Source organism: Tasmannia lanceolata, unplaced genomic scaffold (genome assembly GCF_043159265.1).
Source record: "Tasmannia lanceolata isolate RefF3 unplaced genomic scaffold, GAP_Taslan_0.1 ptg000016l, whole genome shotgun sequence".
Lineage (NCBI taxonomy): Eukaryota > Viridiplantae > Streptophyta > Magnoliopsida > Canellales > Winteraceae > Tasmannia > Tasmannia lanceolata.
The window spans coordinates 4320662-4345130 of NW_027518693.1; the positions used below are offsets into that span (position 1 = coordinate 4320662).

General features: G+C 37.7%; 2 protein-coding genes across 2 annotated transcripts; both read left to right on the top strand.

The window, feature by feature from the left end:
* Positions 1-549: 549 nt before the first annotated feature.
* Positions 550-16116, top strand: RID3 (Transducin/WD40 repeat-like superfamily protein). Its single transcript, XM_077357684.1, has 8 exons — positions 550-874; positions 2710-2823; positions 2957-3090; positions 3226-3373; positions 6536-6735; positions 8998-9125; positions 12822-13075; positions 15634-16116. Exons 1-8 carry the CDS (start codon positions 671-673, stop codon positions 15793-15795), a joined length of 1344 nt encoding a protein of 447 aa, XP_077213799.1. The 5' UTR covers positions 550-670; the 3' UTR covers positions 15796-16116.
* Positions 16117-22126: 6010 nt separating this feature from the next.
* LOC143849059 (uncharacterized) lies at positions 22127-23316 on the top strand. Its single transcript, XM_077358106.1, has one exon. It carries the CDS (start codon positions 22348-22350, stop codon positions 23062-23064), a length of 717 nt encoding a protein of 238 aa, XP_077214221.1. The 5' UTR covers positions 22127-22347; the 3' UTR covers positions 23065-23316.
* Positions 23317-24469: the final 1153 nt, after the last annotated feature.

Consider the following 24469-nt stretch of genomic DNA (forward strand, 5'->3'; position numbering starts at 1 on the left):
CAGGCCCCTCTGGTGTATTTATGTCTACTCTTTCACACTGGAGGGGCTTGTCATAAGTAAAAATGGGGGCGGATATTTAGTTTCATTAGGGCTAGTGTTGCAACTTCAAAACCCTACGCAAAAATATCCCATAAATAAATTGGGTCAGGTTTTGAAATCATGGGTCTTGAGTTAGGTTAGGTTTTGGAACAAAAACCCGACCCAATCGTCGGGTTTAAAGAAGAAAAAAAAATGAAACCCAACCCATAACAAATTATTTTCCGAAGTATGTATATAATTATTTTCATTGAGTTATTTAAGTCTGTTACATGTGAAAAAAGTAGTTTCCTTCTTAAATTTACTCACTTTGATAAGACTTAAAATTAAGCCATTTAAGTGATTGTGTGTGTGTGTGAAGATTTGTTATTATGCAATCTTGAAAATTATTCACTAGCTAAACATTAAAAACCCGACCCAATCCAACCCGGCCTTACCCGAGATAATTTCTCAGGAAGGGTAGGGTTTTGGAAAACCCGACCCGCCCGAACCGAGTTGCAACCCTAGGGTTACGGTGGGATTAGCCTCATTGTCATCAACCCCAAAAAGATTTATAAACCCCAAGCAGGTAAAACCCTGGTAAGAGAAGAAAAAGAGAACGTCCCCCCCTTGTGTAGAGTCTATATTGGGGGCGATGGAGGAGGTGGTGATTGCTTCATCTCCCATAGACTCTGGAATAAGCTGCTGGGATTTGCATTCTGGAGCAGAGCATCTTCGTTATCGTTCTTGTATTTCTCCTCGCCATGGTCTCAACTTTGTGGGTCATCGATTTCTCGCTTGTTCTCAGCTTCGTGATTCTTCTTCCTCTGGTTCCATTCTCTACTGGCCCTGGAACAAGGTCTCTATTCCTCTCTCTCTCTCTCTCTCACTCTTTGTTTTTTTATTCTCTCAGATAGGATTTATATTCAAAGTGTTTAAGCTGATTGAATGAAGTTGATTTAATAAGAACAAGTTTGGCTGAGAACAATATTCTTTCTCAGAGATAGAATTTATATTTGAAGTGAAGAAAACCCATAATGCTATATCATTTGATTGATCCTTTGTTTTTTTTTTTTTTTTTTGTCCCTGTTTGATATTTTTTGAACTAGAAAATTTGGTGGTTCTCCCCAATCTTCACCATATACTTGATTCAGCTCTCTTTCTTATAATCTCACAAATTGTACACTCCTAGCCGTTAGTTCACACCTGATGGGCAGAAAAGTGCTTTGATCGTCATACCTTTAGGGACTGTTTTTTCTTTCTTTCTTTTTTTAATGGTAAATAATTTCTTTAAATACTGGCGGATTGCACCCGGCGCATTTGCCCCGGTTAATCAGCCACTCCAACGTGGGACGGAGCTATTGGGGGATCCGAGCGAAGACTGGCCATCCAATTGTTTCGACTTCGTCGGATCCGGGGTCGCAAGAAGCCGCTGGTCGAAGGTTTGGACCAATCGCAATTCATCACCATCTTGCCCGCTTCCAATTGATGACTGGCTAATATATAAGTGTTGACCTAAGCCCCTTGGGGCTCGGCTCCCGAACCGTACGTGAGCTGCCTCGTACGGAAAAACGGAAATCGAGATTGGGTTGGTGTTCCGCTTCCACTCCATACCTAAGTTCACTCTTAGCTACGATGTTTCGTTTACCCGTCTTACTTCAAGTAGCTAGCGCTACCTCTTTCGAGCTGCTTAGTTCTCATGGCTGATCCCGGGCCTCGTCCTGGGCGTGAAGGTTCCTAAACTCAGCCTCCTCGCCCTAGTCGCACTTGCTCCCTTGGCTAGGCTGGAAACGGCGGAAGCAGCCACATTCCATCCCCCGTTAGCCCTTAGTATGTCATTCCCATCCTTCGCTACTTGACCCCACTAACCACTCGCTCGCCGGCCGCTCGGGCTCCGCATTTCAAGTTCGTTATCTCAGGATTATTTGACTTTATTTCTTATTTATGAAAACTATTTATGAAAGTAATTAGATAGAATAGCTTCTACCTTCTCAACTGATAGTGAGAGAACGAAATCGGGATAAATACCGATACCTATTACGGGATAAAAATACATAAAAATAAAAAAGCTCAAACATGTCTATCAACATCCGAATTAGCCGACCTTCTCACATGATGGAAAGATATGGATGAGCCCTCCACCTGATCTCTGATCTCATCAATCCAATGTGCAAACCACCAAGGAGGGGATAAATTCTCCTTCAGCTATCTGATCGTATTTAGAGAGTCCCCTTCCACTATCACTCTATCTAGGGAATGCGCCTCTAAAAGCCTAATACATTTAGGGATTGTTTAGATCTAGGGACAATTATATGGAAACAAATCTTGCGGAAAAAATCCAAGGTCTAGTAGGTTTGAAATTTTCCTAGAGGACGGAGAAAATTCTTAATTTTGGAAAAAATTCAATAGAAAGTGAGTTAAATCCAATATTGGAGAACTCATTTTCCAAAATTTCCCTGCATCCATACACCCCCTTAGGATCAGCTACTTCATGCAGTGCTTGGGCACTGTGGGTCAGTTATGGTGGGTCCTGTTGGATGATTGGTTCTGGATGATACACACTCCAGGTACCAGGGGAAGGTTGGTTATATCACTAACTTTAGTAGTTCTTGGAGAGCCATCCTTGTATCAGTAATTAATGTCATTGCTAATTTTTGGGGTTTTAGGTTAACTTTGCCTCTTCTTTTTCCCCAGCCTCACGCAGAGGTTAAAAGTTTTCCTGTTGAGCCTATCGGCCCTCTTGTTTCTAACACGGATGGGACATACATTGCTGGAGGAGGGTCATCTGGGGACATTTACTTGTGGGAGGTGAACTTTCAGACTCCATTTTTTATTACCATTTATTGCTGCTTACTGGGAAGGGGGATTAGAAGAAACACATATGCTTTGAATGAGGGGGTGGTGATTACCTTTTTATCCCAATGCATATTTTGTGTTTCAGGTGGCAAGTGGCAGACTACTAAAGAAGTGGCACTCTCATTATCGAGCTGTCACTTGCTTAGTATTTTCGGATGATGAATCACTATTAATTTCTGGAGCAGAGGATGGATGTGTTAGAGTCTGGCCCCTTTTCAAGTATTTCATTCGCATTTCATTGGAATATTTTTTTTTACTACTTATGATATTATTTAGTTGTTGATATCCTAGGTATTTTTATGTGACAAATTCCTATGCTCTATATACTTATTCTGATTTATTTCTATGCCACAGGTTGTTTGATGATATGGGAGATGCAGTGACAGGGCATCTCTATGAACACAGTTTTTCTGAACACACTTTACGGGTGACTGACATTGTTTCTGGTTATGGAGGATGCAGTGCAATTATTGTTTCTTCCTCCGAGGATCGTACGTGTAAGGTTCGGAAGGGTTTTTTTTTTTTTTTTTTTTTGAAAAATTGTTTTGGTAGGTTCTTAGTAGATCATATCCATTATCATGTCAAAGACATAGGAATAGTTGTAAACAGAACTGGTTTAATAGATAAAATCCATTTTCATGCTGGAGAAATATAATGGTGGTACTGCAACAGTTTGCACATGTGTACAGCTCTGTGCTTGGTGTACATCATGTTTTTACACTTGTCTTCTTCCCTAAATCATGTATATCCCTATTTAGCAAGAATAGTAGTTTCCAGCAAGGTAGTCTGTCTTTCCTACAAAACTAATTAGGCCTGAATGAGCTTATAAATTGAACAAGAAATAATATAATCAGCTTTTACTTCTATGAAATGAGTGAAGCATAAGAGAGGAAGCTTCCTTTTCTGGTCCCATCAAGTTTAAAGAATCTCCTACATCAACAAAAAATTGGGTGTTAAAGATTTGAGTCTTAGACCATTGTTGAGGGTTTCCATTCCATTTCAGTGGTCTGATATGGTCTCTAAGCGTATTATTGTCACTGTACTGTTATTTATTCCTTGCTATTTTCTCATCCTTTGCCTTGGCAGTGACCACGTCCACAACCGTGGTTATTACATCATCTGTCATAACATAGAATCTCAAAACTGTTTGATGAGATAGGTGAATTAGCCGAAGCATTGGGAGATGGTGATGTGGCTGTTTCTTCTTTTTTTTTGAAGAGAAATTAAGTGAAATGTATTTTCGATCTGGTTCAAAATACAAGATCATCATATTGCAATGTTAGGATTCATGGTTTAGTAAAGGTTGGAAACTCTTGTCACACGCACGAAGAGAGTGACCGTGACTTGTGAAAACCTTATAATCGGTTGTGCATGATAAAATCAAGCAATTGATGACTGGGGCTCCATTGCTTGTGTTACTAAATTTTTGGAAGGTGTTTTTTGCTTAATTTGATGCATCCCATGTGATCGTTGGTGCTTGCTATTCTTTGGTGCGCGCACTCCAATATTTTCGACACTATTTAATTCATTGTCACTTCGTAGTGTAATTAGATCATGAGGCTTCGGGTTACCTTGACTCTCTAAAGAACTTAAGTCCATGACATGTCAAGTGGAGTGACTACCTGTGGGAGTACAACTTCTCTTTTAACCATAAATCAGGTTCAGCCAACAAAGTGGACGGATAGTTGATTAGTTTGAAAGCACAAGTAGTGGCATTTGAAGAGTTGAAAATTCAATATGCCGTTGATCTGTATTTTGCAAAATCATACAAGAGTTGCATAGCACAATTGCTGATCCCGTCTTCTCCTTTTACTGTCCACGATGGTTACTTAGTTTCAAGTAATCGATTGTGTGGCCGGATGCTTCTCTTCGAGGGCAGATTATAGTATTGTACAAGAGCTATATGGAGGTGGTCCTGGTAGGAATTGGGGTTGTGATAAGACCTTGGAGGACGTGGTTCAGCGACACTTTTGGCCCACCATGTGTAAGGATGTAGAGTCTAGAGAGGCTGGTTAGGCGATGCCGACTTTGCTAATATGCGAAGGGACATTTACAGAACACGGGATTGCATGCCATTACCTGTGCCTACATCACTTTAGGTCCATCTTGGTATCACTATCAATTTTATGCTTGGACTTCCTAGGACAACAAAGTGGGATGACTTTATATATGTGATGATCAATCGATTCTCCAAAATGGCACACCTTATACTATCTTCCCAGACTTCTGATGCGTCACAGGTTGAATTGTTTTTCAGGGAGGATGTGTGCTTACATGGGGCACCTATTACTATAGTTTCAGATTGCTAGTTGCGATGTGAAGTACGCGGGTCACTTTTGGCTTACGCTTTCGAAGAAGTTGGGACCCAAACTGCAATATCATAGCACTGCACATCCTCAAACTAACAGGCAGACATAAATTTTTCATAGGATTTTAGGGAATCTACTTTGCTGCATCACAAGTGATCATGTGAAGCTTTGGACTCAATCTTTCCACTAGTAGAATTTGCTTAACAACAGATCTACTAAGAACTAAGAAGACTTTTTTTGAAGATGTATATGGGCACAAACCACAACGCGTGGTTGACTTGGTTCCACTACCACAGGATGCTCGAGGCAGTCAGATGGAGAGGTCTGTGATGAGCGAATTAGGTGTATCCATGACTTGAGGAGGAAGGGCTGCTATATCTAAGAGTAATGAGCTATGCGAAGAAGTACCAATACCCATTGCTAGTTGAAGGAGTTAAAAGAAGTAGATACGGTCATGGTACATTTGCAGAAGTAGAGATTTCCCTGTGTATTTACCACAAGCTGAAATCACGGGAGATTTGTTTGTATAAGGTTGTTGAAAAGATCGGCTCCAATGTTTAAACAAAGAAAGTGAAACAGAATTTGGAATTTGTGTGGAGGGTTTTCTTCCCAAAAAACATCTCGAATTGTAGTAGAACCATTATAGACGTTTTTGCCCTACTTTTTGCTCTATTTTCTCTTGTTTATTTCTTCATAGTTCAGATCTATCCAGGTCTGCCCTTTCTTGGCTGCGTCAACGTGTCACGTTGACATCACTTGTGTGCTTCCCCTTGTCTCCATACTTCAATTCCTTTTATGTTCTTCCTCCTAATTTAAGTTCTGATGTCCTGGCAGCATTTTGAGGCTGAACAGGGCAGTAGGGACTATTGGGGGAGCTAATGTAGCTGTAGATTCCTTCACTAAAGATGGCTTCTATCAAATCTCTATAATGATTGTGGCTAATCTCTATAATGATTGGGAATCCTTCCCACTCTTTTAGTTTCTATCTTGAAGATGGTTTCTTTTGTTCCTTTGATCAATGAAATTTAGTTTGGTCAATTATAAAATGGAAAAGAAATTAAGAAATTAAGAAAGTCTTCTTATACTTTAGTGATATTTCACTATATCTCTTTGTGGATTGCGAATAACATTTGATGCTGCTGCATTATCCAAATGGATAGGTTTGTTTATCAAGAAAAATTATAAATTGTGGCATGATTGCTATGATGCAGTAGTGTTCCTTCAATGGCAAAATTGTTTATCCATGGTTATTATTTCGGTGTTTGAGGATCATGCAGAATTATTGTTATTTTGTTACCAATGTTTTTTTTCATTATTGGGCTCATCTCTATATTATGTTGATGTAAAACACTCAGGTTTGGAGCTTATCTAAGGGGAGATTATTGAGAAGTATTACATTCCCTTCCATAATTGATGCAATTGCGCTGGACCCTGGGGAGCATGCTTTTTTTGCTGGCTGTAGAGATGGCAAGATATATATTGCTTCACTTAGTGCTGAGAGCACCTCTAGTAGTGGTTATGGAATGCATATCATTGGTCTGTTGTCTGATCACAGGTTGTTATTTTTCTTACATTCTTTTTAGTGGCATTTTTCCTTATGTAATTCAGTTTTTAAAACCGTTTCGCAACTGCCTTTGGGAAACAAGCGACCAATCAACATGAACGTTGTTGAGCCTCTCCTAGATCATGCATGATAGCATATTATTATACCGTCTTAACATTTTTGCACCTTATCTTTATGGTTATTAATTGCGCTTTTGTCCCCCTTTCCCTATATCATGGTCTGTCATTATTCCTGTTCAAATGGCTTTTAATTATTCAATCTTCTTAGCAAGGTTTTAAATTTCGGCCGAAATCCAAAATTTTGGGTTTCGGTCAACCCCGAAACCGAAATTGGTTAAACTCGAAACGTTACAAAACTTAGAGAATTTCGGTCGAAATTTGTCGAAATTTCGTTTTCCCTGAAATTTCAGTCCAAAATTTTAGGAAAATCTCCAAGAAAAAAAATCTGGATTTTATTCTTTATTTAATATTTTCCCAAAATTTCAGCCGAAATTATAATTTCGTTCGAAATTTTGTGCGAGATAAAATATTATTTTATTTGATTTCGTTAGATTTCGTCAGAACGGAAAGCATTCCGAAACCGAAATTTGAAACCTTGCCTCTTAGTAGCGATTTATTTCCTTTTTCTACTTGACTCAATGCACAGTTCCTTAATCTTTCTTCACTCTTGTGTCATTCTTTGTTTTTATGTTTTCATTAACTCGCAATTATTATATATTGTGATATCATTCATTAACATGGATCAGTATTTTTGCTTTCATGTTTAGACACTTTCCTAGCTTTTGTCTTCTACCGTTTCTATATCCATATAATGTTTTGCATGTGATATATGGCCTTGTTTGTTCGTTGGGTCGTATGTGATCTCTATATTATTAATGCACTATGGCATAGTCTTCCCATACTCGGAAGCATCAAAAGGCTTCGATCATACCTAGTTACATGCTCATCTTATTTTTTCACTACTTGAAACTTTGGGAGCAGATTATGAACCTAAGATGCATATCCTTAGATGGCTTGAAGTGGTACCGTGCCTTAAAGTCAACTTATGAAAATAATGTTTTGACAGGGATGAACATGTAGGTGATTAGAATTTCTTCTTGGCTAGGATAAAGGGTAGACTACTCTTATTGTAGATCTTAGATTACCTCCTGGGATTGGTATACCACCTAAGTTGCTTTGGGATCTTACTATTGAGAGAAAGAAGGAAAACTTGCCCAATGGAAGAGGAAATGCCTATCCTTGAGTAGAAAGTACACTTTAGAGACTTTCTTGGGAAAGAAAGAAGAAGGAAAGAACCTCAAACACCTTAAGTGGCTAAAAGTTTGTAGATCAAAAAGAAAGGGTGGTCTTGATAGTTGTAACCTTGGATTGAAGAATAAAGCCTTTTTAGGCATGTGGGAATGGAGTATGCATTTTAGGAGAAGGGGGATTCAATTGAAAAGAAATCATAAGGGATTCAATTGACTACCTATTTTGGTGTGAGTTTTTGTTGTGTCACTGGATTTTGATGTTGTTTCAATGGTTTCTACTGAAACGCCGATAACTTGGTTTTGGACATGTTTTGTGAATTAGCAGATATGATTCGGTTTCAGCATTTCATCTTGGATTGGGTCTCGAAGAGCATTTGGCTAGCAAACACAACAACTTATTGAAACATTATTATTAACCTAGGATCATGTGAGGGTGGTCTATGAGACCATTCAAAAATAAATAAAGAAACCTAGGATCATGTAAATGTCCTTGAAATATTACTGGAATCATGGTTTATATTCAAGGATTGGAATACATTACACCGATTGTGAGATTCAATTGCAAAGGTTAGAGGTTCGCCACAAGGGGTAGGTTGTTGATCCTATGGTTTTAAACATTTTTCATGGAAACATGGGTTCACTATACAAAGTTGCCAAGAATTTTGTTGGATAAAGGAGTATCATTTGATTTCTAGTACCACTTTCAATACTTAAGTACTTGGCTTTATTTGTAGGCTGCAACATATTTACCAGCTGGTGTTGTCAAGTCCGATGACCCATCTATAACTATAATGTTAGTCAATTCTATCTATAGCAGTTTTAGTAAAGGTATATTGCAGAGAATTCCTCGTGCCATCTTTGCATATATTGTCTCTTACCATTTTTACCATTTGTCGAACTTTGCCTCAATTAATGTGTTGTCCTTGCAAAAGATTGTGTTTCTTTCAATTGGCCTTGTTTCTTGATACTTTATTTTAACTTCCACAAGCTGGTTTCTGGAACAGTAAGGCAGTTACTTGCTTAGCATTTAGCATGGATGGAGTTTCATTAGTATCTGGATCTGAGGATGGCGTACTTCGAGTTTGGGACACTAAAACCCGCCATGTTGTTCGCACATTCAAACACGCAAAAGGTATATTGAGGGCTTTCTTCAATGTAATTTATTTAATCTTTTTTCTATATTATTGCATGGATTCATTTAATTTGATTTTTTTTGAATGGTTGATTCATTTAATTTGATAATATATGTAATTTCTCCTAGTTTTATTTCTTTCTTTTACAGGTCTATTACAATTGCAATTGATTGTGCTATCCATTTGCTCTTTCCAACCATAGGAATGCGAGTGTCTAAGCATTCCCTTCTGAAAATTTGAAACTGTAAGAATGGAATATTTGAGGGACTAATCTTATTTTGTTGCTGTCTTCGGAAGGGTTTAGTTTAAGTAAGAGTTGTAGAAAAGAAAAGAGAAGGAGAAGAGTTTTGGCATGAATGTTGTTTGTAAAATCCTGCTCGCGATGCATATAATAAATGGTTTACAGGGAGAAATGAAAGGAATAAATATGCTTTTGATAAATGAAGGGAACAAAAAGAAGGTAATTACTAAACTACGATATGATGTAGGGCCGGGAAGAGAAATAGAAGAAGAAGAGGAGAGAAGAAGAATAAGAGAAGAAATTTCAAGGAGAAATTCTCAATCAATTCAATTCATCAAGAGTTAATAATCTCTAATACATGAGGCCTATGTATAGACAATTGAAATAAAATTCCATGGAAGGTAAATAAATGCCCTAACTCTAAATAACATGGAAAATAAAAGCCATAAAACTAAATACCATGGAAATAAAAATTGTAAAAACTAAATAACATGGAAATAAATCTCCAGAAATCCTAATGAGCAACTATGCCTCTTATTGGGCCTACAATCTGCATCATTCTCCCATTGTTGAAAAGAACTCGCCCTCGAGTTCTAGTCCGCTTGGGTCAAATAAGTAGACGACCAACTCAAGCAGTAGGAGGAGTCGTAATCCGTCGGAGTCATTCCTGATGTCTAATGGTCGTGACAACCGTGAAAGTAGCCTGAAACAATGACGAAACGATATGGAAAAAAATCGCCCATATAGAATCATAAGAATACAGACCGCTCTAGAGAAGTAAATTGGCTAGGAAGATAGCAACGTACTCCTTCTAGATCAGTGTGATAGCTACGGACGGTGCCAACCGATGACCAACCTCCATAAGGTCATCATCAATAAGCTCACCCGCGGGTATCTTATGTGGCTCTGTGATGTCAGACTGACAATTCACCTGATGATCGTCATGCGCACTGAAATCCCCTGTCTCAACCTCCACAATCATCTCGATCGGAGCATCTACTGTAGAATCAATACTGTCACTGTGCTCATGTAAAGATCGGAAATCAGCATCCTCAATGGACTGCTCATGCTCTCCAGGATCTGGCAATGCATCATCAGTCACCGGACTCTCTTGACTTTCAGACTCTGTATCTACATCTTACATAAGCTCGGCCTCAATGTTTATAATGATCTCATCCGCAATATCATATGTCGGACCACTAGCATCATATGTGTCTAGCTAATCAATAGTGCTAGCAACTTTGGGATTATGAGTTATCCCAAAGTACTACCATTTCTTTGGGATTATGGGTTATAAAACCATATCCTAATAAACTTTACTTGAATCGACAAATTGAAAACTATTGATAGATTTTCCTTATTTGAGGCAATTGGTCTAATTTTCCTCCCTTTTTTATTAGGGGTTGTTCTATGTCATAGAATACATGCACGATTCATTGATGATATTTTATGGTAATTTATGGATTTTCTTATCATTTTTCTCCCCGTTACTTCTTTGCCCATGTTATATTTTTGTTATTTTTTCCAATTTTTATTTATCTTTCGTTTGTGCTTGATATATGACATTCTTTGACCTATATCTGTCCATGTAAAGTCGTGCTTTTGTACTGATTTTCTTTCCTCGCTGTTCTTTTCCTTAATTTCTTTTTCTTTTTTCTCACTTGTTTTCATGTATTTGTTATTTTTTCCTACATTCGTGCTTATTTTGCATCTTTTTCTTTTTATTTTTCTGTTTTATACCTTTTGTGCTTTCTCATTGTTTTTTTTTTTGGAGTGCAATGCACTATTCTGTAGTGTTAGGGTCACTAATATGTAATTTTGGTCAATTGATCACATGTAGAATGAAATGATTGGTTGAAGTATGATTTTTTAGTATTCATATTCTAATAATATGGCAGGTATTTTAGGACTTTTGTTTTAGTGGACCTTGTATTGTATAACTTATCTCGGTGTATTACTATGTTGTTTATTCCTTTTTTTCTTCATTTGTTTCTAGACATCTAGTTGTTGTAGTAGATAGAAAAATTGGAAACTAAGTGTCCCGGACTGGCTCACCAAAACACTAGAAACATTATAAATTGCACTAAAACTATCCATCAATTGATAGTTTTACACCACATATGCTGAATTTTGTTAAAAATAGATGTAAGCAGGAATCTGTATTGAAAACATTATGTATTGGTTTATTCCCTGGACCATGTGGTAGAAAAACCACAGGTTGCCGATTCACCCAGTAGCTACTGTTTTACATTGCTGATGTTCTATTTGGCTGTTGTATAAGACAATATGATTTGTTTCTAAAGTAGTTTGTACCATAACTGCTAGAGTGCAAAGCGAATAGGCTGCTGTATGAGACAATATGATTTGTTTCCAAAGTAGTTTGTACCATAACTGCTAGAGTGGAAAGCAAATGTGAGAAGTGATGTGGGAAGTGAGGGGTCTAAAAAGGAGAAAATTGGAAAAGCATAGTACTAAGGAAGCAATGGAGAAAGTATAGAGATAATTCATAGGAAGTGTGTTGGGAAATGAACATGAAGTATCTGTAAGCCTCTCATTGGAAGCAAACAAAGAAGTGTATAGAAAGATATAGGGTTATAGTAGATTAGGGAGGAATGATTAATGTAGGCTGGGGTTGCATGAAGAGAACTTCACAACTGATTAGAGTCATGAGTCTTATGGATTTATAGTTTTAAAAGTTTGAAGTTATATTCATTTAGACTTAATTTTAGGTTTTCGAAAAAATTTCACCTAAGTTTTATTTCAAACTTTAGATGACTTTTTTATGTTTTAAATACACTCCTTTGGCATTACCAAAAGGGGGGAAACATTCTTTTAGGAACAATAAGAACCTAAGTAGGAAGCATACTCTTAATTAAGAGGACTCTTACACTAAATTTGGGAAGCAAGAAGAATTTAGGCTACATTTGGTTATCCTTCTCTAGAGCAATTCCAAGCTTCTCGCTCCAGAAAATGGAAAGTGGCGTAGAATGGCATTTGGTAAAAAAAAAAACATGCCTGAATTATTATTTTTCTACTGGAGCATTATAGGCAGAGTTTTTTTTTTTTTTTGGAAATAGTTTTAGGCAGAATTTTATTGAAGCAACAAGAAGTCGCTTCCGTGATCCTCACCCTGCTGGATTGACTTTGGGATTCCTGCTCTGCTTGAACCATTTTGAGAATGGTAACCAAACATGTCCTTAGCTTTTGAAGTGATCTTCGAACCCAAATATGGAGCTTTCAATAACTATCTCCCTTCTTCGTTTATATTATTTTTTGGGGCTTCTTCATTAGGTGTTGTTTCTCCTTATAATCAAATGACACACATGTTGTATTTATATTGGAAATGTTTGGTCTAACAAATGAAAGTGGATGCTGGTATTTTAAATTTCTAAGCTAAATTTTCATGGTATCACATCTTCTATTTCATATTAAGTATCTACTTGTTATTGTGCAGGTCCTATCAACAATGTCCTTGTACTTAGAAATCCACTCTGCTCAAGTTCTCAGTCATTAGTAAATGCACAAGCTTCCACATCTAGAAGGAATGTGTCATCACTATTACCACCCTCATTAGATAAATATATCAACTCAGAGGATGGAAAGATTGTAACTAGGACTGTTCCCACGCTTCAATCTCCTTGTGGTGAATCAATGGACAGTCTATACTTAAGTTCTAATGTGATGTTAAGTCAAATCAAGGAGCTCCAGGTTTTTATTTTATGACTAGCACTAAATTTCTTGCCATATGTGATTGTAAATGATCCATGTTTGCATGTTATACATTTTTGTGGGGAACTTCTTATAATTTGACTTATTTCTTATTGTGTTGGAATGTCTCGCTTTTGTCATTAGAAGTATTCTCGGGGTCATATTTTGGAGGCATTTTTATTATACATTTTTGTTGGTAGGCATTGGATTATTAGTAAATATTACCGAGTGACATGTTTTTCTTTTTACAAAAACGTGAATTCTTTTTTTAAAAGAAAAAAACAGGAGTTAATCAACACTAGCATAAGCTTCAGTCAGATGTGCTTCTCGAGGCCATTTTATTTGCAGCATCATTATAGAGACCATGATTGTTACCCTTCAGATTTTCTTTCATATACCATGTAGTCTTACTCTTATCGCGATAGATGCTCTTCCACTTAGGTTTTCTTCTTGCCTAAAATAGTAAAGTGATATATTCCTAATGTTATGGAGATAAAAAGGAAGCCCCTACTCCCTGAGTCTTAGTATATAGGATCTCCAAATGCACTCAAGTTTAATTAGGATACCTTATTGCCTTTAGCAATTGTAGCATGTATTGTAGCCACAATTTTGATTAGAAAAGGTGAAATTCCCAAGTGTGTATATGTTTTTCTGCAATTATTTAAGCTCCATTGCTGTCACAAAAATTATTACCATAAGAAAAGAATTAGAGAAAAGAAGCAAAGTGAAGAAAAGATGAGGGGTTAGAGAGAAAAAACACACCCTGCCTCCTGAATTTCTCCGTATATTTATTCAATAATAAATGATGAATATAAAAAGGAATTCCATCCATTAGTGGAAAAGGGCGAACAAGATTAGTCTACCTTAATGCATACTAATAATCATGATAAATATGAAGAAAATAAATTTCTACATTCCACCTCAAGCTGGAGCCTAAATGTCTCCCACGCCCAGCTTGGCACAAATCCTCTGAACCTGATTATGACTAAGAGCTTTGGTAAGATGTTTGCTAACTGACCTTTTGAGTTTAGACTTCACATATGGAATAGATATATGTTTTCTTGAGCCCTTTTCTCAAATAAAAGTTTCTTCAATATGTGTTGTCTTCTCATGAAATAAATGCTTGCATTATGAGTGGCTGCCTAGTTGTCACAACAATACCCTCTTCATTGTTTCCTTGACATTAAAAGCAATCTCAAGCGTCATTGTTTTCAACCACATTAACTCAGAACTAGCGTGAGCATTGCCCTGTACTTATCATCTACACTGGATCTAACTACCATACACGGCTTTTTGGCTTTTCCAAGCCACCAAGTTATCTCTATCAAAGGTACATTACCCTTATGAAACGAGAATCCTTTAAAATGAATGGAGTCCCCAACTCAGCAAGATACAATAAGGGTAAAGGTGTTGGATTCATATCGGATATGGCAGATCCATATTCATGTTTTTGGCTTATTATTTTGCCACTGCTGGTTAGGTGCCCAAGCTTTCATTCAAAAGATTGATGACCTTTTGAGCATAAATCATGTTTATTCTTTTCATATTCCCCATCATAAAGGAAATGAGAATCCTAAGAATTCTAAGATATAAATGCTTCATTGTTCTTTTTATATTTATCATCATAATGGAAATGAGATACCTGAGCTAGAGAGAGGGTTCTTTAGGAGATGATGTGTTAAGTTGTTGTACAAAAGATGTGTGCTTTAAACAGTCATTCAAACCACTTTTGGTTTGAACTATTTTAACATTTTCTTAAAGGATCCTTACGCATATACCACACTCACGTGTCAGATCCTTGTCATATTTCTATTCTATGATTTTATAATTAGATCTAGCTGTCTTAATCCTATGGAAATACCTTAGTTGACCCAAATCTATTGTTTGAAAGGGTTGCAAAAGATACCTCTTCAACTCATCAATGCCCTATCCAATTAGTACCTGCAATAACTATGTCATCAACAAAGAAAATCTAGTAACTATGAATCCTGGATTTCGGTCAAGGGATGTGGATTTTTTTTGTTATTTGCATGTTCCAAGGCTTGGAAATGATCCATGTAGATGAACCCAAGTAGTATCAGGATTAAACTTAGTCAATTTGAGCCGGGTAGATTCTTTCACCTTCTTCATGAAAATTTTCTAAAGGATTCATTAGCCAACCCCAACTAGTTTGGGACAAAGTCTTAGTTGAGTTGAGTTCAGTTGAGTATTTGCATGTTCCAAGGCGATCCGTTGTGCCTTGACCCCTTGATCGATCCTCTGCGCCTTGATCCCTTGCCCCCATACAATCTTCCTCCTTCCAATGGGTACTTCTTGAAAAACTTTGGTGTCGCATGGAATATACGTTTTAACAGAATTGTTACTTTTTAGTTAATTCTTTCGATCCACAATGCATGTTCATAACAATAAATGAGGAGATGGTCTTGAAGTAGAAGTTTGTGTCAGAATAGGCATATATGTGGAATTTTATTTATTCCATTTTCATCTCATTTGAAAGATTATACGTTTTCTCATTGAAAAGAAACCTGAAAACCTGGATTCTGGCTTTTTTTTTCCAGCAACAGGGTTCTTCAGCCGCTGCAGAAATGGAGTTGGAAAGAGTACGGTTGGACTGCAAACGATCTTTGCAAATGGTCCAACAATGGAAAAAAATGTATCAAGACCTGCTTCACCACTGTGTAAGCGAGCTGTCGGATGGAAATTCGAATGAAAACTCCTAGGAAACAGTGGATACTTGTTTCAAAAAAATTTCATTGTGGTTTTAGGCAGGTATGCCTAAATTATGTTTGGTAATCTTATAAAGTTTATTGGTTATTCATTTAAGAAAGTAGTTGAAGTGAATCTTGTTGGTTACATTTACGTATATTTGTACTCGATTTTTTAATTGAGGATCACAAGCAAAAGCAGAAGGCAATGGTTCGTACCGACTGAAATGGTTGTTACCGCTTTTACATTTGACAGTTTTGTAAAGAAGACAATGAATGTAGAGGGGAGAGAGATGGAATTCATATGATAGAGAACAACCGCTTCTTTTTCATTAAGCGTAACATGGATAATACATTGGCTAATAGAACACTGAAGAAAAGACTAAACTTGATTTACTATGTAAGTCGATATTGTGATTGCGAGGTACTGTAAGGCCCCTACCATTCTGATAAGTAAGACTCTCACTTTCACCTTCCTTTCCACTAGTCTTCTTGTAAACTACAATAGTGCTAACGTGCTTTCAATTCATCGTACAAAATCTGTTGAGGAGATCAGTGGCATACTTCTTTATGTCAATAACATGCCTTCCTTGCTTCTCTCAACTTAAACTAAATCTCTGAAGCTCATTAATATCCCTGTCAATGATTATGATGCCATCTATATAGACTAGAACAAGTACCATACTTGACTGTATGTGTCTGACGAAGAGCGACTTATTATTGTTGGGATTTCAAATTCTAGAACTGAATACAAAAAATAAAATAAAAATCGATGGATCGGCTTTTAGAAGATGTGGTTCTTCTTGATTTTTTTAAGCCTAGATTACATCTTACATAAACAAAGCCCAATAGAAAATGAGGAAGAACAAGCAAGAACCCATCTAATAGAGAAACGAAAAAGAGATAACTATCTCTACAAAGGACACGTACTGAGTGCTCTCAATAATCAATTGTTTGATGTGTTCTTTAGAATAGAATCTGCCTAGGAGTCGTGGGAAACTCTAGTGCTAAAATATCTAGTCGAAGCATATGGTTCAAAGAAACACTTAATTGGAAAATACTTTAATATCAGATGGTAAAGTGAAGATTAGCAATGGATCAAGTAAACGAGATTAAGTTACTAGTATATGATATACTAGCAAGAGGAATCAAGATAGAAGAGGAAATCAAAATTTCTGCCATTACAGAAAAACTACTGCCATCATGGGAAAATTTTCTTACATGACCGAAACTAATACTCTCTTCAAGACCTATTAGTTTTACTTTGAATCGAAGAGGCAAAATTGGTTTAGAAAGCAAAAGTCAACGTAATACGAATTTAACTCTGAAGTGAAGCTGACTGAATCTACACGTGAAAAGAAGCCTTTCCTCGAACCAATGCATGAACCTAAAAATAATTCATCTCAAGAAAAATAGCAATGAATTCAAGATGGGTAGTTGTTTCATCTAATGGAAAAGCAAGGCACTTCTGTAGGCATAATAACGAGAAGAAGAACCCACATGTTAACAAGGTGTCTCAGGCAAATCTGTCTGAAGATCAGTATCTATCGGCTGTGGTCTATGAAGTAAACCCGGTTAATCATGTGAACACGGGAGCCGCTAAATACGTCTACATTGACATGAGTGTGTTTTCCTCCTATGAGATGGTAGAGGATGTAGAGCGACTTTTCATGGGAAACTTGTCGCTATCTTCTGTGGTGGGTAAAGGAACGATGCTATTGAAGTTCACATTAGAAAAAGTCTTGAAGCTAAACAAAGTTCTTCATGCACCAGATATAAGAAAGAATCTAGTGTCCGGGTCACTTCTGATCAAGAAATGGTTTAAACCTGTAAAGAAATGGTTTAAACTTGTATTTAAAGTAGACAAATTTGTAATAACAAAGAATGGCTCTTTTGTAGGGAAAGATTAATCTAATGAGGGCAAAAAAAAAAGTGAATGTAACCAAGAATGTCATGAATAAAACATCTTCTTCTGCGTTTATCATGGATTCTTCAAACGTATGACATTGTAGGTCATATAAACAAAGAAAATAAATGTGAAATCTGTGTACAATCAAAGTACAAAGAGAAGTTTTTTCATAATAAAATAGAAGGTGATCCAAGTGAGCTCAAGTGCTCATCAGCTGCTCAGTGACTCATTGCCCGCGTCAGTCTCACATCACTGGAGGAAAAGATCCTCCTCCTCTCTCTCATGCAATTGGGGTTGTGATGTTTAATGCAGTTAAAGCTGTTCATTTAAGTTTCTATTAGTACACCTTTCTTCATATACGTATTTGTAGCAAACCGTATTCAACTGGAAATCAAGTTTCCACCCAATTGCATGTAAGGTTGTAAATGTCAAAGTATATTGCCGTAAACATCAAGTATTGCCCACCAGCCTTGGAGATAAGCTATTTTAATGTATTTCTTCTCTCATGATCCAAAGGACGCAGAGGAAAAAGTAAAGCAAAGCATCAAAAAGAGGATAAAGGAAGAAAGCAGAAAAAGAAACGGTACTTTTGATCAGAGAAACACCAAAGATGGAAGCCGGCACTTAAAGAAACACTTTTTACTGCTGAATTGTTGATTTGTGGCTTTGCGTAAAAAGAAAACGATGCCTTTGAGGGGTGATGAAAAGCATGATGAGTTAAGAGAGTAATAAAAAGGCCTTTGATTCCGATACCATGAGAGAGAGAGAGTTAAATTTCGAGTGACCATAGAATAAGGGAAATGATTTCGGCACCCATAATATCCTCTGACATCCCTTTAAATACTACACGACAAACAAGTGGAGCGCCTGTTTATGAAAACACTTGAGCGCAGAAATCATTTCCCTACAATAAATATCATGCAAAAATAAGAGATGGGTATTTTTTTGTTTTCAACGAATTAAGAAAGAAAATGTGAATTTTTTCATGTGCAATGTGGTGGGGAAAGAGGGTTAGAGACTGATTTAAATTTCCAGTGACCATACAATAAATATCATGAGAAAAAAGAGATGAATATTATTTATTTCAACGAATTGAGAGAAAATGTGAAAATTTTCCAGTGCAATGGTGTGGGGAAGAGAGAGATTTAAATTTCCAGTGACCATACAATAGAAATGTCATGAGAATAAGAGATGGGTATTTTTTGTTTCAAGGAATTAAGGGAGAAAATGTGAAGATTTTCAAGTGCAATAAAGTGGGGAGAGAGTGTGTTTAATATTTCAAAAATCATAAGAGAAATGAGAAATAAGACACGGGCATTTTGTATTTCAAAAAAAAAAAAAAAACTACGTAAGGAAATGTGAAATAATTCAAGTAAAAATAGAGGGGGTTGATGGGGAGGGGGGGCAGATTTTCATTTATTCATAGAAAATTATTTATTTAATCAAAAAATCAGTTGATCTATCCGATTATTTTATCTGCTTTCTCTGACTCTGCAATTCCCGATGATAGAGGAAGGGGGAAGTTTTATTTGTGGGGTAGAGAGGATAAGATGTGCCCTGTGATAATGCAAAGTAAAAGCCCAACACCAAGATCTACCTATCTTGGATTCCTTTATGAAATCGATTCTCTTCTTGTATAGAACATGTTCTTTTTTTCATGTGCTGATAATATACTAATGGAGAAAAAGAGGAGGTTTCTGTATCCTGCTCAGAAACCCGGAAGGATTTCTGTTTTGGATTGGTGCTGGAGGAAAGAGGCAGCACTCAACACATGGATCTTTTCCCTTCTCTAATGTACAACATTATGGTCTTTATATTACCCAACAACATAATGCATATTGATTTAGAATTAGCTATCTTAATTTCCCATTTTTCATCTCTCTCTGGTAATTGACAGATGGTGCATGGGACCACCACATTCAAGGGATAGTGTGGGACCACCAAAGTGGGTCTGGACCACACAAGTGGTGGTCTCACCATTTTCATCCCCATATGAACATGTTATGAAAGTTATCATTGTGCTAAGACTTTGTAGTCTTGTGTATATTGTTTGTATATGTGTTTTAAAAAACGAGTGGGAGCAGGGGTGAAATTTGGGTCGCGTTGAGCCTTTGCTAAAAATGAATTACCTAACCCAATTTTATGGTAAAATCTAAACCCGAATTCCCAAAAAATCGGCCCGAGTTGCACCCCTAGTTTGGAGATGGTTTAAAAACCGTAAACCAGCTTCTCGGAGTTGTGAAAGAGAGAAGTTCAAATTCTCTTTTGTGATAAGAAACTAGAGGAAAAGAGCATTGCATTAACTTTTTCCTTTGGATTTTTCTCTTGTACAGAGAGGAAGAGAGCAAGTTGAGATTTATTTTTCTCTTGTGGTTTTCATTTATAGAGAAAAAGGGTTTGATAGAAAAGTGTGTCCATGGAAGAGCAAATGGATATATGGGATTGTTGTGTTAATCCCTTTGTAATTTTCTTGTAACTTTTCTCTAATATAATAGTAGAGGATCATGATCTCACCGTGGAGATATGCCATTGTTCCAAACCACAGGAAAATGGTTTGTTGTTTGTGTATTACGCTCTTGTAACTGCAGCGTGCATGCTCTAAATTTCCTTTCAACAATTTTTTTATTTAATTTTGTCCAACAAGTAGATATGATAATATCGACGCGCTGATACATGGTTGTATGTATATTGGAAAGATTATATTTTTCATCCACGAAATGCCTTATGTGATGGTCCCTAGCAAATCCACACACACACACACAAGGATTTGCTATTGTCCATCACAGAAGGCATTTTGCGTATGGGCTGTTGCATGTCAGAGCAGCCATCTCATGAATGAGGACAAAATTTGCTGAAAAGTGAGCATGTGTGGCTGCTCTGACATGCAACAACTCATCTGTGAAATGCCTTCTGCGATGGAGGCTAGCAAACCCGAGTAGAACTCACTCTTAAAAGCTAGCCGTTGAGGGGAGGGTGCCCAAGTCCTTATAAGTCGGTTCACATCCATTCACTTTTCCAATGTAGGGTCGCTTTTGCGTGGAACCCAGCAACCTCTCCCTCCATAAGGAAGCAACATGGGAACTATGAGATTTCATGCCCCCCCCCCCCCCCCCCCCCAACCACCCGCGGGGATTTTTCTCCATCCTTGAGGGTATACCAGGTTTACCTTGCCCCGCTCTGATACCACGTTGGGGCCCGGGTTGAACTCATCCTTGAAAGCTATCCATTTAAGGGAGGGTGCCCTTATATATAAGCCCTTCCACATCCATTAACTTACATTATAAGCTTAACGAGTTGTTACAAAAACCAAAAGCTGTGAGTGGCATTTTACAGCTGGTTAAAGCATGTGTGTGTGTGTGTCATAGTTACCTTCATACAGGCATAGCATATACATTTACGTACAATACACAACATGTTCATGTATTGTGCATACACAAGGGAGATGGAATCAAGTATACATGCATTTTTGTGTGAAATGGGTGAACAATCAATGTGTGGAAGATTAGGTGCTTATTAAACACAGATACCCACTAAACAAAGTTGTCTTGGTTGCTCAAAAACAGTTGTAGAAACAGATAAGACTTTTTCTTTTTCTCTTAATTATAATTAAAAGGGATAGTCTACTCCAATCTCCACCATACAGTTATACTATAATGTTCATCCAATGAGCCCATAAAAAACGCTCCCCATCTCGCCAATGGTTTCTTAAAGAAGCTATTATCAATGGATTGGACGGCTAGGATTGTTTGAATATTAGTGCATCATATATCTCACCAGATGACCGCCTCGGCAGACATCGCGTCCAACAGCCAAATTTTTTATTAGTCTAAGAATCAACCTTCTTTTTCCTTAATTAAGAATTAACATAATTAAGCTTGGGCTTCAAGAGGAGCCATTTGATCCCAAAAAAGCAAAAGAAGTTAAAACTTTGGGTTGCAAGTTGTAGGAAGCATTTGCATCAGCTCCTGACCCTTCTAGAAAAGCGTTCCCATGCACAAACAAGACCTGCAGAAGGATAACTGGAGAATAATAGTGACTTATATCTCCTTGGATACTTGACACGTCTAAATTTTCCGGCAAACCCACCGGAATTCCGATCTCGGAGACATCTTATTTATTGGGTTTCAGTAATTTAAGACTGCTGACTTAGGGGTCGTTTTTCTGACTCAAGTCATGTGAGTGTGGGGTTCTTAAGATTTAAAAGAGAATGTGAGTGTGGGGTTCTTAAGATTTAAAAGAGAAATAAACTAATAATTTCACCCTCCCCTCCCCCTCCTTTTGATGTTGCCACCCCTCTATTTCTATGCTTTTCTTGTAAGTTGGTAGCCAATGAGAGTTTTACTTATCTGGACCGATGTAAGTAGAAAGATTCCAGAACCTTGTTGTAATATGTATATATAGACTTGTTATTGGTTGGATAGTAGGTTCATGATAACATTCAGCTAACCCAATTCTATTATTTTTCTTCTCTTCCTTTCTTTACTATTACTTCTTTTCCTGAGCTGCCATTTCTGATTAAACTCTCAGTCCTCTACTCTTCTTGTTCTTCACCTTCCCCATCCCTCTGTCCTTCAGTTACTCAGTTTCCTCAGCTTTACAGCTCCCTCCCTTTATCTACTCTTTTTTTTGTTTTTTTGTTTTTGTGGGTTTTTTCTCCCATGGATGGTGACCTAATAAAGTCTGTTAGGCAAGATCAGATGGATATGATGATGTTGGAATTTTGCAACTCCTTTTCAGACGTCTCCGAATTGCCTGCGGTAGACTTCTCTTGTACCAACCCACCTAATATCTCTAACTCAATAGATATAACCTCACCTCCATTGATCAATAATCCATCCTCATTATCATTCATACCCACTAGTGCTCCAGAGCCTATAATTCCATCTCTCTTCTCCGATGCCATGGCCGGAAAATTTAGGAACACCGCCGAATTATCCGCTGCAACTGCCGAATTATCGTCGAGGAATAAACGGAATTCGGTGGCGCCAATGAGAGAGATGATATTCCAAATTGCGGCAATGCAACCGATTAATATCGACCCCGAATCGGTGAAACCGCCCAAGCGGCGGAACGTGAAGATCTCGAAGGACCCACAAAGTGTGGCGGCGAGGCACCGGAGAGAAAGAATAAGCGAGAGGATAAGAATTTTGCAGAGGCTAGTACCTGGTGGCACAAAGATGGATACAGCGTCTATGTTGGATGAAGCAATTCACTATGTGAAATTCTTGAAGACTCAGGTACAATCGCTCGAACGAGCGGCGAACGGAAACAGTGGAATTGGGTTTCCGATGGCGACTTCGAATGAGAATTACTTGTCTGTTGGGAAAGGATACCAGGTTTCACAGTTTTTTAGTCCTGCCCAGCTGCTTAGTTGAATTGGGTTAGTTAAAATTTAGCTACATTGTGTAGTATGCTGGTATGGGAGGTTGTAAAAAGTCTACAGGGTCATCTATAAGGTCTGTCTGTGAGCAAGATTGTTATAAATTACTGTTGAAGAGATAAATTGCTTCAACATTTTTAAAGAGCATCAGCTCTCTCTCTCTCTCATTTTAGTACAATAATTTCTATTTCTTAATTCTTGATGGTTCACATTCCCATGAACATTGATACACGATTATTTTATTCTCTTTTGATGGGAGTTGCCTTGTTTCCTGGTTTTATTTCCTAACACAACTAGGTTACGGTTTTTGTTTTGGTGGGAATCCAAATTAAAAAGGGCTCTTTTGGGTCCTATTGTTAAACCTAACATAAAGGCTACTAATATCTAGGACAAAGTGGCCATTCAAAAAAATATATCTAGGACAAAGTGTTGGCAAAAGAGAGGAGGCCAAGGATGGATCAGCTCATGACTGTTTGGTTGCCACATGCCTGGCATTATGAAGGATTACCTAAGCAAAAAAATGCTTTTTTTGGTGTTTGGTTGCCAATTTAGCATTCAAATCCCTGGAGACTACCAGACAAGTTTCAAAGGTACTAATTGCATGTGGTGGCCGTTTCCTTGATATTGAGACCAATCTGATGGGCCTTCGCTCGTGGAAGAACTGGGCCGTAATAGCAAAGCGAACTCTTTACATAACATAAGTGAGTCAACTTGCTCGATGTAGGCTTGCTCCTCTTGGCAGCCTTCTTAAAGTAGGCTTCTTTCTTCGCTGACGCTTGGGAATTCCTCCAATGCCACTAGAGGGATCCGACCATCAATGTTCGTTCCGTCGGACCCATGGATAACATGATCCATTCTCTTTACTTCCCCTGGTCCGAATGAAGAGACATCGACTGGCCCAGACAATCCACCCATGGGGGGAATGAAAACAAATGTCTTCGATTGTAAGAGCACCCAGAGATGTGGCATCAATACCCCCCTTATACTTTCCAAGCCAAATTTATGAAAAAAAAGGAGTAATTTAGCGGGGGAAATTTTGCTTTTTTCTCTTTCTCTCTTCCTCTCTTCCTCTCTCTCTTCCCTTTCTATATTGGTAATGACACCCCCTCCCACTGCTCTACGAGGTTGGCAACCGAACACTAGAAGGGATTTTCTCTCTCTTCTTGATTTCTCTTGTAAAGAGAAGTGCACAATCTTAGTTGAGAAGTAAGGAAAGGGGCCTCTGTTTACGGGTTTCTGGTTAATCCATTGTAATCCTTGTATTTTATTTTCTAGTGGCAAATCATGTGTTCACCAGTGGACATAGGCATCTTGGCCAAACAACATAAACTCTTGGTGTCTGCATCTACGGCTCGTACTATTCTCTTTTATCTGCACACGATTGAATTGGATTTTTCCCG